Source organism: Leiobunum rupestre, chromosome 11, assembly GCF_980474605.1.
Source record: "Leiobunum rupestre chromosome 11, qqLeiRupe1.1.hap1, whole genome shotgun sequence".
NCBI lineage: Eukaryota > Metazoa > Arthropoda > Arachnida > Opiliones > Sclerosomatidae > Leiobunum > Leiobunum rupestre.
In genome coordinates, this window is record NC_143394.1 from 45,312,894 (window position 1) to 45,327,762 (window position 14,869).

At 38.6% G+C, this 14,869-nt stretch overlaps 1 protein-coding gene across 2 annotated transcripts in view; it reads right to left on the reverse strand.

Annotated features, from left to right (window-relative positions):
* Nucleotides 1–14,306, reverse strand: part of LOC149922990 (uncharacterized) — a 33,775-nt gene extending 19,469 nt beyond the window's left edge. For both annotated transcript variants that reach the window (XM_090163579.1, XM_090163578.1), the window contains exons 1-2: nucleotides 13,612–14,306; nucleotides 10,965–11,232 (exon numbers count right to left, since the gene is read on the reverse strand). In XM_090163579.1, the coding sequence (XP_090019705.1) occupies nucleotides 10,965–11,232; nucleotides 13,612–14,051 (708 nt within the window). In that variant the 5' untranslated portion in view covers nucleotides 14,052–14,306. The remainder of the gene's footprint in view (nucleotides 1–10,964; nucleotides 11,233–13,611) is intronic.
* Between the last annotated feature and the right edge of the window lie 563 nt (nucleotides 14,307–14,869).

Consider the following 14,869-nt stretch of genomic DNA (forward strand, 5'->3'; position numbering starts at 1 on the left):
TACGCGCAATCTCGTGTAGTTTTATGGAAAATGGAAAGATTATTATAACTTGTCAAATCTTTTCACGTTTTGGCTGCGTTGGGTGATGTACGCGGCGTCTCTATGCAGGCCTGACTGGGCAAGGATAAAACGCTCAACTAGATTTTGGGGAAAAAGACACGACTGTTTCTGTAGAAACAGCCCCTTTTTGACAGCGATTGCATGTGTTAGCCAAGAATTATGATTATTTATTTCCATTCAGTTGACGCGTTACCACGAAATTAAATTTTTTTCAGAAAATTCCTCGTCGACTCTTTCACGCAACTCTTACGTTCTAAAGTGTTTTAAGCATCACGCGTTCGAACGTGAACGGGCAGGCTTCCACGAAGCTTTACACCCGTACAAAAAAGCGCGTTTAACTGCTGTCTAATGTTGAATTCGACGAATCTTGTTTTCGCCCCTTCGAAATCCCTCGGTCGGAACTAACCGATTATTTTTCATTTTTACGCGTTCCTTTTACACAACCACCATTCGAAGATGAAAATATAGCTTAGCAAACAAATTATCCGCGACTTTTGTTAACTTTTACAATAATTTGGCGTTGATGTGTACTAATTGAACTGACATAAAGGAACTTAAAGATGGGGTTAAGATGACTTAACGTACATCATATTCTTACGATTAGATACAGGTTTCACACTGCATACCCGGAATTACTTAAAAGATATATATTGGAAGAATAGTACAATTTTGGGGATTACCTCTAAGTATATAGTGCCGAAAATGACTTTATCCACTTCTATTTTGGACCCAACTATAATCAAGATTCAGTTGGAATCCAATTTGGTTTGGATCAAATAATTTTGATCAAGTTGGAACAAAATATTGGATCAAATATAACACATTTTGAATTGTAATTTTTGATCAAAGTCGAATTTGTATCTGTCCAATTTTGGAATCAAATTTGAGCCACCATTTTCGTAGGGATCGCCAATAATGGGAATCCTTTTGGGCTCAACAGAATTAAAGTTATTTGGCTCGTTAAAAACAAACTTTTAACTAATTAGTCACCGTGTACGCTTTCTAGTGATACTAGTTGAAAATCGCAACTGATGTAAATTACAATTTGGAACTCCGAAAAGTTGAAATCCATAAACAGAGTGGCAGGTAGTCAAAATAATTACCAGTGTGTCAGAATTTATAGCCCGGTGTACCTGGTAACAGGGGCCATACCACCGGAGGTCTATCATCATAGTGCCCTACGCCAGCGTCCACCTAGCCCGGACAGGTGACAAATCCAGCATGGGTAGTAGTACCCTACTACTGACGGTCTCACCTTTGACGCGAGCCACTCAAACAGCAGAAAGTGCAGCAATGGGACGACCAATCCCCACTTCGCACACAGCAGTGGGATTAAGAGTGGATGCTATATAGAAACTACAACCGACACCCTGCCTACGTAGGTAATCATTACCAGTCGCTTAATTCCCCGACGCCGAAGATTAAAGAACCATTCTCGATGTACCTCTTGGTGGCTGTAGAGCCTCTCAGTCTTTGGAATTAGCCCTTTAAAATCGCATCTCGGCATCAGCTCCATCTTTCCCATTCCGCGTCGCGTCGCCGCCGATGGGGCACTAACTTGGCGCTCACTTCTCTCTCACGCGACGCCTGCAGGGCCTACGTCGACCGACCAAGTGTGAACCACTTAACACTCTCGACCGGCGCTAATTATACACGGCCAATTTAGCCGGTGCATTCGGTACCAGGCAGCCAGAGAGAGTTGACGAAGACCCCTCTTCCCGAAGGAGCCCCTAAAACGCGCCAATGCGTTTGTCTGTGACCAATTTGAGTCCTTTCTCTATTAAACCACTCTATGTCCTCTATCTGGCAAACGTAATTAGAGGATGTCTTGAGTTAAAGTGCCCCCCGTTTCCAGTTCTACGCTTCCAAAGGCGCTATAGTTGGACTTTAAATTGATTCTCTCTGTCTGTGTATATATCGTTGTAGTCTAATTTATCTTTCATCTTCCCTTTTACCCTCGAGGATAGTTCGATTTTAGGACGCGATCCATTTGCCCAATTAAGTTAGCTGTTTAAACAACGGTGATTGTATATAAGATGTTTATTGAAAAGTGTTAGGAATTGGACGATCAACACTTAAAAATAGGGTAACTACGGAGTCGCTAAGGTGAAATTTTACAATCGCACCTTACTTACACCTTTTTAACTCCAGATAGAACATTTTATGTAAAAACACCTTTCTGAGTTTAACGTTTTCTCATAATGGTGTTAATATGGTGTTTAACAGTAAAGCAACTTGTTTAAATTATATTATGCCAAAATTAATTTGTGAAACTTACACCTTTAAAAAAGAAAACAATACTGTTATTCACACCTTTAATGGAGTTAAATGTGCTACTTAAGAAGGATAAATATACCGAAAAGGTGTAAAAAAGGTATTAAAGATTACTTTCAATTAAACATTTTTTCTTGAATATTTGAGTAGTAGTGTAAAAATGAAGTAATTTAACACCTTTAATGGGGTGAGTTAACACCTCAAAACAGAACAAATTTGGACCCAAAAAATGTTCTTAAAAAGGTGTTGAAATACACCTTATTTTTTTTAGAGGGAACGATATCTCAATTAGGTTTTTTGGACGACTGATAAACGATTTACAATTGAAAGTGGAATTTAAAAGGTTTGGTGTATATTAAAATTGGACTTTTCTGTTAATATTTTGACGTTGCTTTTTCAAAATATATTTAGGAAGGCCAAAATATTAAGAATAGAGAAGTGACATTCTAAAGTCATTATTTAAAATAATTTTACATCCTTATTACACTGTTAAAAAAATTGTTCTAATTTGAACAAATCGCCGTTCAGAAGGTTGTCCCTGTAACAGAACGCCATTTTGTTCTAAAATGAACAAAAAATATTCGTTCGATAAAGAACGATGGTTTATGGTTCAATATTGAACTTAGATGTTCTATATTGAACAAACCTTCTTTGTTCAAATTAGAAAGTTTGTCGTTCGCGCTGGGACGCTTTGTCGTTCGACGTGGATCATTTTCTCGTTCGCCGCGGAACACTTTGTCGTTCGCGGTAGAACGCTTTATTGTTCGACTTGGAATGCTTTATCGTTATCCAATACAAAGAGTACATTAAGTTATCGCTTTCATAATTTTAACTCATGTCTCCTGGCGGCGGTTTGTTATGCTAAATTAATAAAAGTAACCTAACATAACACATGGCCCACCGAAAAGGAAAACCCGGCCTAAAACTAGATTATTAGATATTACATTCTATTCTCAGCCGAAAGGCCCAGAACTGGTAATAGACGATTTTAGAATTTATTTCTATGCTGAAAACGTCAAACCAAATTGCAGTATATTACGAAATATTTTCTGTAAATTTTAATTCTGGAACTTGGGCAATTACATTTCCGAACGAATTTCGTCTACCTTGCCAATCGAATAAAAATATACTTAAAAAAAACGGTGCGTGTCCTATAAATTTGGACCTTTCACAACCCTTTTTCGTTTTCCACTTCGTTAGGACACGGAGGTTATTTATATCGTTATTTGTGTTAAGTTTCTTTTCAATAGGTGGGGTAGTTTCTGAGAAACAGCGTTACAGACCCAACGCCATTTGAGTCGCTAGTGAAGGAGCTACGCTCCAACAATGAAATTGAATCTTCGGTATATTTCCAAACACACTGTACATACAACTATAAAACCTCTTCATTACAACATGTTCTAAATCACCCTGTAAATAAATTACTACGAGTAATAGTTTAATCAACCAGTACACTAACTTAAAACAACATAATAATATACGAAAAAACTACCTATAACAAAGTGCACTCTAAACCACTCATTTATTACTTTATGGATGTTATACTTGTTTGTTACTTTTGGCCATACGAAGTTTTCCGCAAAATAGTGTCACACTTATTCGTTACTTTTGGTCATACGTTGAAAGTGTCACTCTTATATGTTAGTACATGTACATGAAACCAATACAAATAAAGGATTGTGTGTAAAACATGTCCTAACTCTTGGAACGAATCTATTCTATTGTGTAGTTTACAAACCTTCCTCCAGAGGGCGAAAGAGCATTCGTTCTTATTTGAACGAAATAAAATATCTTGAACGCACCGTTCTCTGTTACATACCTTTAGAACGCTATCGTTCATTTCTGAACGAATTTTTTTAACAGTGTAGGTTGAGCCGCGGCGTAGTACAAGCTGTGTATTTTTAGCGGCAATGCGGTGTACGCTTCCGCGGCTTAGCGGAAAATTCACACCCATGTTAACCCACGTCGGACCATTTATACTTTTCCATATACTTTTGATTTTATTTAATATATCGCTTAAAATATCGGAAAATCCAAATATTATAATTTTTAACTTTAATACTTTAATAGGTCGATCTCGGATGACTCCTCGATCTATCTTCAACTCCAAGTTCTGGTATGACGCGTACGGCGAAATGGTTAGCACTTACGCCTTGCAGCAATGGGAGCCGGGTTCGATTCCAGCTTGTGACACTGGATGAAAACTCGGAACCACTCTTTCCGCGTAGAGTTTGCAAGTTCTCTCCCCATTGGTTAAAGGGTCTTTCACCAGAGTTCTTCGGTTTCCCCTTCCCATAAAAACACGTAGAGGTTAACGGTAATAGTTAGTGTAGGGAGTTGTTGGCTCACGTGGCATGAAGGGCTGGCGACCACCCTCGCTACGCGTTGTAACCCGGCCACCTGTTTAAGGCATTAAAAGTCGCTAGATGACTGGGTATTAGCCTAGCTGATAATTATTAATCATGGGCTTTATCTTTCCCAAATAGATCACTCTTCAGGCATTCACCGGAACGTTATAGATTCTATCTCATTGAAAAAAGAAAAGCGCTATTCGGTTCGTCAAGCATAATGCGACTTCACGTTCGAAAAATGATTCTCCCAACGAAGCCGCTTAGAACGGTACCCTTTCTAAATAGATTGAAAAACTCCCCTTCTAAATCGCGGCCATGATAAATACAAAGAAGTCGAGGTTGCCTATCTTTGTTCCTAAGTAGTATCCAGTTTATGTAAAGCAGAGGAGGGGGTGCCAAGAGATAGGCGCCGAGAGATCTTGTATTCGGGAGCATAGACCACATCGAGATAGCCCCGACTGATATCGAAACCAAGCCAGCTCGCTTGTTTGTTTAAGCGGCGATGGACAATCTCTCCTAATCACCGAACCCGCGCTTGTTCTTTCGCGAAAATGATGCCGTAAACAAAGACACGTTCTCTACACCATTGTCGTCTATTAATTGTTATACTTTCTCCTATTCAGAGAGAGTTTGTAACTGCGTAATTGTCACGATTATACTTGATGGAAGAGGATAATTGTAAATATACCTTCAATATGAACTTAAATATGAACTTTCATGTTTATGGTCGATTTATTCCATCATGTTTAACAAAATGTACCTTTAACTGTTTCTTAACTGTGGGGTGGCGAAATGGTTAGCACGTTCGTCTCGCAGCAAGAAGAGGCAGGTTCGATCCCCACTTTTGGCACTCGATGCTACTCCTTTCGCGTTGAGTTTGCAAGTTATCTCCCCACTTTTTAAAGAGGTTTTCCTTTCCATAAAACTTTTTGTGGTTAACGGTAATAGTTAGTGTATGGAGCGGTTGGCTCGCTAGATGACTTGGGCCTAAAGTGGTGCTTTGGGTATAAGCCTAGTTTATTAGCATTATTATTACACGTATGAAAGTATGCTTTATCCGTAATCAGTTATGTAATTACGTTATTACAGTCAAAGCTATAGTCTCGATTATAATTATATTTACATAGATAACCCAACTGCTGTTGAAATTCTAAACACACTGCCTTGACCACAAGCTTCTGAATTTGAATGATTTACTTTACTGACGTCAAAGACAGAAGGTTTTCATAAGAATCTATAATTGGTCAATACTTCAAAAGGTCTTCGACAGGGTTCGTACGGAACCTGGATATCCTGGATAACCTGGATAAGTCAGGGATTTCAAATATTAACAAAAAGGTCAGGGATATTGCCAAAAATTAATCAGGGATAACCTGGATAAGTCAGGGATTTGAAATTCGAAAATTTCGTACGAACCCTGTTCGATACCTTTAATAGGATATGTTTATTGAAAAACGCGTATAAATTTTAAAAACGAAAAACGCGCGACAAAATAGCGTGAATATTACCACCATTACGTTTGTTGCGCGAGCTAATTTTCGCAAACTTAATGGATAGTGTCTACGAGTTGCCATTATTATTAAATAGCAACTACAATTGTATAGAAACAAATGCGTGGCTGCAAAATATGGTCACGTACTCGGCGATTTCGACGACTTCTATCCTGTTTATTATTAATATATTTACCCTCCACTACGACCGAATATTTAGAGATAAAAAGAATGACAATGGGAATAGAGTATTTTCAGCGACATAAAATATCATTTGTGGGCATTTTCGTTTCGAGCGCGTTCGCACGTACGAGCTTCTTAATCATATTTCGTAATAAGGGGAAACCAGCCGAAATGTCATTCAAAGTCTACTCGCGAAGGTATTGGAAATCATTAGCGCTGGAGTGAATCTGTAGGGAAAAATACGTGCCAATTGTTAGACAAAACCAGCGCGGTTTATTGTTTATTTCTTCTCTTTTACGGTTTTGATTCTGGGAAATATCGCTCGTTTTTCTCATTCGCGACTACGTGATGTTTCGGTTTGACGAGGTTCACCGCTTCTTCAATTGACATTGCTCGGAGACTAGGTTGGTCGAATTTCCCTTGATTTCTTAATTAAAATTAATGGATGAGAAAGTATGCTCGGATAAGTTAAGGCGGTAATCGTTTTTCCCCGCAAATTGTAGTGATCAAATATACTCGTATGTTAAAAAGGTGGTTGAAAATGTCGAAATTCTTGTTTGAGGTTTAAAATCGTTCGTTTTCCAGGCGACGCGTGACGCGCCGACAGGGTGGGATCGACATTTTTTACCCACAGGTTAATATAATATTAATTGAACTATTTAAAAATGTCGATTAGCATTCTTTACCTAAAGATGTAGCTTAATTGTCTCGCGCTATAAACGAAGTTTGGCCAATTGACATTCTAGTCTCATCTATTTCACACGTATACTCGCGATAATAAGAGAATCATAGGCCGGTTTGCACGATGGTAACCTAATTGGAAAACTGCTTATTCTGTTGCGTGGAAGATGGCTCTGATTACCGTAACGTTATACTGCAAAACTGACTCATTAAAAATCCCACTCAAACTGCTTGTATTTTAGTTTTAGAATATTCTAAATGCAAATCCAATTAATCCATGAATAGAAAATGTTGAATACTTTAATTCTTTCTGTATCAATGGATTTTTAAATATTACTTTTCTATTTTTCCAAATTTATTGATTTTTATTCAATTAAAAGCTTTTTCCTAATTGATGGGCACTGCGCGTCAGTTTCGGAAACTAAAATTTAATATTATTTTAATAAGTTAGTTAAGTTTAATGGCTATTTGTCAATTTCATTTGTTCACGTTTGCTTTAACTGGAATGGTTTCGGAGCCCATTTTTTAGCATGGTAAAACGATACGCGATTTCGATCAAGATTTTAATCTTGATTTAAATCAGCCGGCCTTGTTGTATAGAAGAAAGCTGTTCAAAAACACTCGTAACTTAATCTCGTATTCTTTTCACTTACCAATTTATAGCTTTTATCCGCGTTTGTCGCCCTATTGAGCGCGAGAGGGCGTCATATACATAAGCTGGAACACTCTATTCTAACGCCGGGTAATTTGGCACCTTCAAAAGGTGGCTAATGTCAATACAGCTTTCCAGAACAGAAACCCAAACCGGTTTATAAAGTACCATTCTGTTTTATACAAATCCCGGAGGTCAGTGTTTGTTCCGATTTCTTCTATAGGTAGCTTTCACTTGGCGTCATTATCAGCCACTTTCATCCCCCTCACCCTGCCTTTGAGCGAAGGCCGCCATATAGACTAAATGTATTCCGAAACCTTATACCGACTTCTTTGAATTTCACTGTTTTTTCCGCATCCCGGTTTAGATAAAAATGTAGTTCGTAAGAGGTGAGCCAAGCTGGAAATGTGAAACACCAGGTTCCCGCCTGTTTTTTCCCGTTCAATACCGCTGAGTTTGCCGAAAATCAATGTTTGCTTCTGGCCCTTTTTTTTGAGAGCATAGGCGCCGTTTTCGCCGACTGCGCGATTCGCACTGTGATTTTCAAGCGAACTTTGAGCGGAATTAACCAAATTTCAATTCACCCCGTTTTTTTCTCTGCACTTTTTGCAAATCGAGGCGAAAAATTTCTGGCTTTCAAAAATTCACTCGATAAAACTAGAGCGATTATATACGTTGACTATTTTCTTAAAAAAATTTAATTTATTAAAACTTAGCAAAAAAATTATTTTAAGTTACATCCTGCTAAGGTTATTTGCTTAAAATGTGTCCCTTCAGAAGTATGTTTTTATATCTTATGAGATAAGTATCCAGCTCGATATCCTGCTAAGGCTATTTGCTTAAAATGTGTCCCTTCAGAAGTATGTTATATATCTTATTAGGGAAGTATCCAGCTCGATATCCTGCTAAGCTTATTTGCTTAAAATGTGTCCCTTCAGAAGTATGTTATATATCTTATGAGATAAGTATCCAGCTCGATATCCTGCTAAGGTTATTTGCTTAAAATGTGTCCCTTCAGAAGTATGTTTTTATATCTTATGAGATAAGTATCCAGCTCGATATCCTGCTAAAGTTATTTGCTTAAGATGTGTCCCTTTAGAAGTATGTTTTTATATCTTATGAGATAAGTATCCAGCTCGATATCCTGCTAAAGTTATTTGCTTAAGATGTGTCCCTTCAGAAGTATGTTTTTATATCTTATGAGATAAGTATCCAGCTCGATATCCAGCTAAGGTTATTTGCTTAAAATGTGTTCCTTCAGAAGTATGTTATATATCTTATGAGAGAAGTATCCAGCTCGATATCCTTCTAAGGTTATTTGCTTAAAATGTGTCTCTTCATAAGTATATAACATATATCATATGAGAGAAGTATCCAGCTCGATATCCTGCTAAGATATTGGCTTGAAATGTATATATTGCGAAACTCGGGATAAAAATTATGCCGTGATAAATAGATAATTTAGAAACTGTCTAAAACTATTAACATCTGGAAAATATTTTATTTTGTCCAGTTTAATTTGGACATTTTTACATCGTTAGACGTAATACGGGTAATGTTTCGAGCCCTGTGTGGTTAGACATCCGAGATTTGGAGACTAAATTCCCTCCCATTGGAAATCGCCGCGAGCCTCCTATATGGCAACTTCTCTCAAGTAATATATATTATAAGCCTCTGGTTTGATTTAAAAGTGCGTAGACTGTACAGATCATTAAAGTAATTTTTAGAAACGTTTAACAAGTCAATTCCCCATTTGTCAATTAATAATAGGAATAATATTAATAACTTTGCGTATAATTTCGCCATTACACATTTCATCCCCAGAGGGAGCGACGTACGGAAATAGTCCTTATCTATACGATAATATTTTGGTCTTTGTGATCGTCAATGCTTTGAAATCCAATGATTGATACCGATATTTAATTATAAGCGACCCTTAAATTGTTCGTTCCACGGCGCTCCGGTGTTCGGGTCGAACTTAATTTGCAGAGTTATATTTGGTATTTTAGAAGCATAATTTTCTTAGTTTCCCGCCAGCGGATAAATTTTAACGGAAACGTCACTAAATCGTTAATAATAATAATTGATAACAATTTAGGATAAATTCACGTTAAAATTTTTCGGATGTATTTACTAGTCGAAATAGCGCATATTTTCTCAAATAAATATGGTTAATTTTTTAATCAATAAAAAGTGTATTATATACCCAAATATTACATTAATTTTGGGTTGTAACTCATAATTATTTTAAGTCTTACAACAAATAAGCAGACAATATTCGCTTGCGAATTTAACTCTATTTGCACTAACCACCTAAATTATTAATAGTGCTCCTAATCAGAAATATAATTTGTCTTAATTGAAGTCTGTTAAATTAATTCTTCTGCTACCCTAATTACTCTGAAAAATATCTTTACGTTATATATATTATTGGCTCTACACTACTCTAAATTTACCAGTTCAACGAATAACTGTATGTTTTTTTCTCAAACTAACCGCTCAAAATGCGAGTGGCAGCTCACTCCAATTAGGAGACCCGCGTATGATATAATCATGATTAGATTAGATTAAAAGTAAATCTGTAGCTTTATATGTACAAAGATTAAAAATGGTTAAATGGTGATTATTAGAACACCCTGTAACCAAGTGATCTGCCCCTCGTCAAAATTTTACTCTAATTAAGCAGTGTTGCGAAGTTATATTTTATAGGCAGATCAAACAGTAGCAAATATGGAAAATTATTGTAAATAATAAATTACCCTTGATTATTTGCAACACTAAATTTAAATTGACTAACAAGGGGAGTACCCGAGGTGTTTATGGCCGATTTTGTTCGAAGTTGGCCGTAATGTAGACCCATTCGATTTGCCATGGCAACCGAAAATGGTTTTGACTACTTAAAACAAAAATACGATTTTTTCCTTATTTTACCCCAAAAAATGTTCCAATTCACCCAAACTTGATGAAATTTACCTAAATGTGGTCCAAATTACCACACATTAAACACCTCGTTTACTCCCCTTGTAAGTGAGCCGTCCTACTGTTTTTGTGACGTATACAACGTTTAAATGATTTAAATTGTGAGTTTTTAGAGTTTTTGGACATTTTATAATGGTTTATGAATGATCTTAACAAAGTATCGGTGTATTGCGCGTTTTTGACGAATAATTTCTGCTTTAAGTATTTTATATTGGACACGTTCAGTCAGAAATAACCTACTAGCAGATTTGCTGCCTCGTTTTTTACACAAAGTTTAATAGGAAAGGTACTTACGAATCCGTGTTTGTCGGAGATGTTGTTGGTGAGTTTGAGTTTGTGGAAGGAGACGACCTTCTGCATCCACTGTTCGCCGGTGCTGGGCGAGTCCGGGTGGATGTACATGCGCTTGGGCATTTCCGGGTCCGCCTTGCCGGCCACCACCCATCGGCTGTTGTGGAACTTGTAGCGGCAGTCGTCCGCCGCCACGATGTCCATCAGCAGAATGTACTTGGACTTCTTGTCCAGACCAGTCACTCGCACTTTGTACGCCGGGAACATGCGCCTACCAAACAAACAATAACCAATTTACTTCATTTATTTATATAAATATATCGGGATGTTAAGTCAATATATTTAGTAATATCTAACCCTTACTTACAAATGTTTTAAAATATTAACGCATTTTTGGCGCAATTTGTAAACTTGTAATTATAAATTAATACATTTATACTTCATTTACGCGTTACCCATCATTTCAAATATTTCAGAATTTATGATATTTCAGAATTTATGATATTTCAGAATTTACGATATTTCAGAATTTATGATATTTCAGAATTTATGATATTTTATTAACGTTCTCAGCGTCATTTAGTAATTTAATATTTGCACTCTAAAAAATAGTGTAACTATAAGGAGTCGTAAAGGTGTAATACTAATTTTACAATCGCACCTTATTTACACCTTTATAACTCCAGAAAAAAAAACATTTTATGACGTTTTCTCATAAGGGTGTTAAAATGGTGTGTAACAGTAAAACAATTTGTTTAAATTATATATTATGACCAAATTATTTTGTGAAACTTACACCTTTAAAAAAGAAAACCATACTGTTATTTACATCTTTAATGGAGTAAAAAGGTGCTACTTAAGCAGGATAAATATACCAAAAAGGTGTAAAAAGGTATGAAAGATTACTTTTAATGAAACCTTTTTTCTTGAATTTTTGTGTAATATAGTAAAAATTAAGTAATTTAAAACCTTTAATGGTGTGAGTTAACAACTTTAATCAGTAATCAAAACACATTGGGACCCATAATTGTTCTTAAAAAGATGTTGAAATACACCTTATTTTTTTTAGTGTAGTTTCTGGCAAATAATCCCGGGTAAAAGGAAATTTAGGCTGGTAATATAACGCGAATATCTCTCCCTTTCGATGACAGATGGCGCGATATGTCCGCCAAGTCGATGTTGACGACGAAAAAGAGCGCGTTTTCAAAAACCAGTATCTTTCGTGTCTGTGCGTTTTTGGCGACATAATCTAATATCCAAGTGGGCTAGTATCACTTAAGAACTCGCAGTGGGTGTAGTACCGAAGGTAGGGGTTTTTCACTACGGATAAAATATACTTTACGGTAGAGAAGTCGAGAATGAAGAATTTTCCCGTATTTTCGAATACTCGGGTATTTCTCTGGTATCTTTTGGGAAGTACTGGCGTCATACATTTAATTGAACGCGAAGAACGTCTAGGATGGGGAACTTGTGTAGGGCGGGCGACGGAGCGCTGAATATTTAAAAGTCTCAAATCAATTATTTAAGAAAGGGATGTCGGGAGAGATCCGAAGAGACGGGAATCCTTTTTCGAGGTTAGAGTCCGGCCCCTGCACAGTCGTCTTCGTGTCACGCACCGAAGCCTCCTCTTCTTTAAGTCGCTTAAAAATTTATACGTCTTCTTTGTGACGCTGTTCCGCGTGCACGCTCGCTTCTCCTTGGGCTCTGGCGTATTCCGCGGCGGCCCACCCTTTCGATCGAGGGGCAGCTCTCCGCCGCGCCGCAATGGGGATTTGAAGATGGAGGACTGACGTTGTACTTGGGCCCACCGACGTTCTCGATCCGCTATTTTACGCGCTATCCGTGTCCCCGCGTGTTTTACCACCTCAGTATTCATTTATAAAGGCGGAAAAGTTCTTTTCCCAATTATACCGTGTTATCTGTCTTTTGTCAATTTGAGCCAATACGATGAGAAATCTCCCGACTTCGATTTAAATATTGATCGTGCCATTTGTCGCTTTAGTTTTAATTGTTTGATTTAATTAAATTTAAATATAGTATAGCTCCGTAACATAATAATGTTGCTAATTGCATTATATTTTTTTGTATATTACTTACGGATTGTTATATTCTTAATTCAATTATATTTATTACGTATTATTATATATAAGTGAAATTATGCAAAATATTATTTGATATGTTTAATTAAGGGAAAATTTAACGTTGCACTTTTGTAAATACACAGTTTATTGTCAGATGGCCTGTACCGAGGGGTAAGACAGTCTCAGATAATCTGTACACCGAGTTCGTGCATTTAGCACTGTTAAAGGTACATATTTTCAAGATTTCGCGAGTTCCATTTAGCACTGTCAAAGGTACGGCAGTGTACACCGAGTTCGCAGAGTGTCTTACCCCTCGGCCTGTACACCGATTACGGATACTCAACACTGATAAATCTCTTGGTACAATCAAAGCAACGGACTTGTATACCGATTACGCGGAGTAACTAGCCCCTCGCCTTGGGTTGAGTTCAAAACTTGTAAGCGTGCATTTAGCGCGTTTAAAATTATTTAATTGATACAATTGTTCGGTGGAAATGAAGGTTTTGGAGGAACGGCTAGTTTGATAGAAATAACGAAGCGTGCGCTAATTAAGAGAGAGAGAGACTGACCTGCCAGATTTGGTGATGACCATTTCCGTTCCAAAAACGTGGAACTTTTCCCAGAGGTCTTTGGATTCGAGAGTAACTTTCGGGTCGTCTTGGACGCCGTCGTCTTCGGCCATGAGTTCGAATCCTCTGAGAGGCCGTAGTTGCGACTGATGGGCCAGCACGTCCTCGGCGGTGATGCGCGGCGGGCCGGGCAACGGCGGCCCAGCGGCGGGTGGCAGCTTCGGGAAAGGAGTGGCGGGGCCGTATCCGCCTCGCGCCGCGGCCGCCGCAGCCGCCGCCGCCGCCGGGTTGAACGAGAGGGCCGCCGCCGACAAATAGTGTTGAGGTTGCGTCAGGATGGAGTTCATACTGAAGTCGGTTTGTCGCGCGGCCGACGGCGCCAGCAGGAATGGGTTATAGGCCATCCCCAGATGTCCGAGCTCGGAGTGGTCGAAACGCATGGAGGTGTCGGAACTCCGTCAACGGCCGCGGGGTGGCAGGAGAGGGTGGAGAGAGAGTGAGGAGGCGGAAGGGTGGCAACCCGTCGCCGCCGCCGCCGATGATCTCTCCTCGAACGCGCGAAACTGCGAAAAACGCGTCAAGTGTCGGAGCGCCGCGAACGGCGTCGGCGGAGGTATCTCGCGGCGGAGGGAGGCGGCCGACTCTCTCGGCGTCGACTCCGACGCGCTACCGCTACTACGCTTAAACGACGCCCGCAATTATTTTTCCAACATTTTTTCCTTCTTCAGTTAGGTTTCGCTTTTCTCTAGTTTTTTATCGAATCTGTCGCTCTTTCGAACGCGCTCTGGGGACGAATACGCTATAAACAAAAGAGTTTCGAGCCGCGGAATAACGGGGGTGTTGACGATCCCCCACTCTTCGATAGAGACAGGGGGGCCGCGGGGGGACGAGCGATACGAGAAGTAATGATTGTAAATGTTCCAATTGTTCGGATGGTTTTTATCACTCAGTCGGGAAGCCCTTCCAAATATATATTTCAGTGTCGTACCCGGACTATTTTTTTTTGCAGTTAGCGAATACACTACTATATATAAAAATAATAAATAGTTGTCCGATTTTTATCGCGGATTTTTTTTTTGGTCCGCCCTCCCCAAAAACGATGAGTTCAGATCACGAACTTTTTGTATTTTAAGAGATCGTAAAAGACCATCTCCGGTTCTATAACCTTTCTTCTCATTTTTTTCAATCCTTATTTTTATATTCAGTTTTTTCCCCCGCCGAAACTCTGTAGCGATGCCCGTGACAGTTCATTTCGACA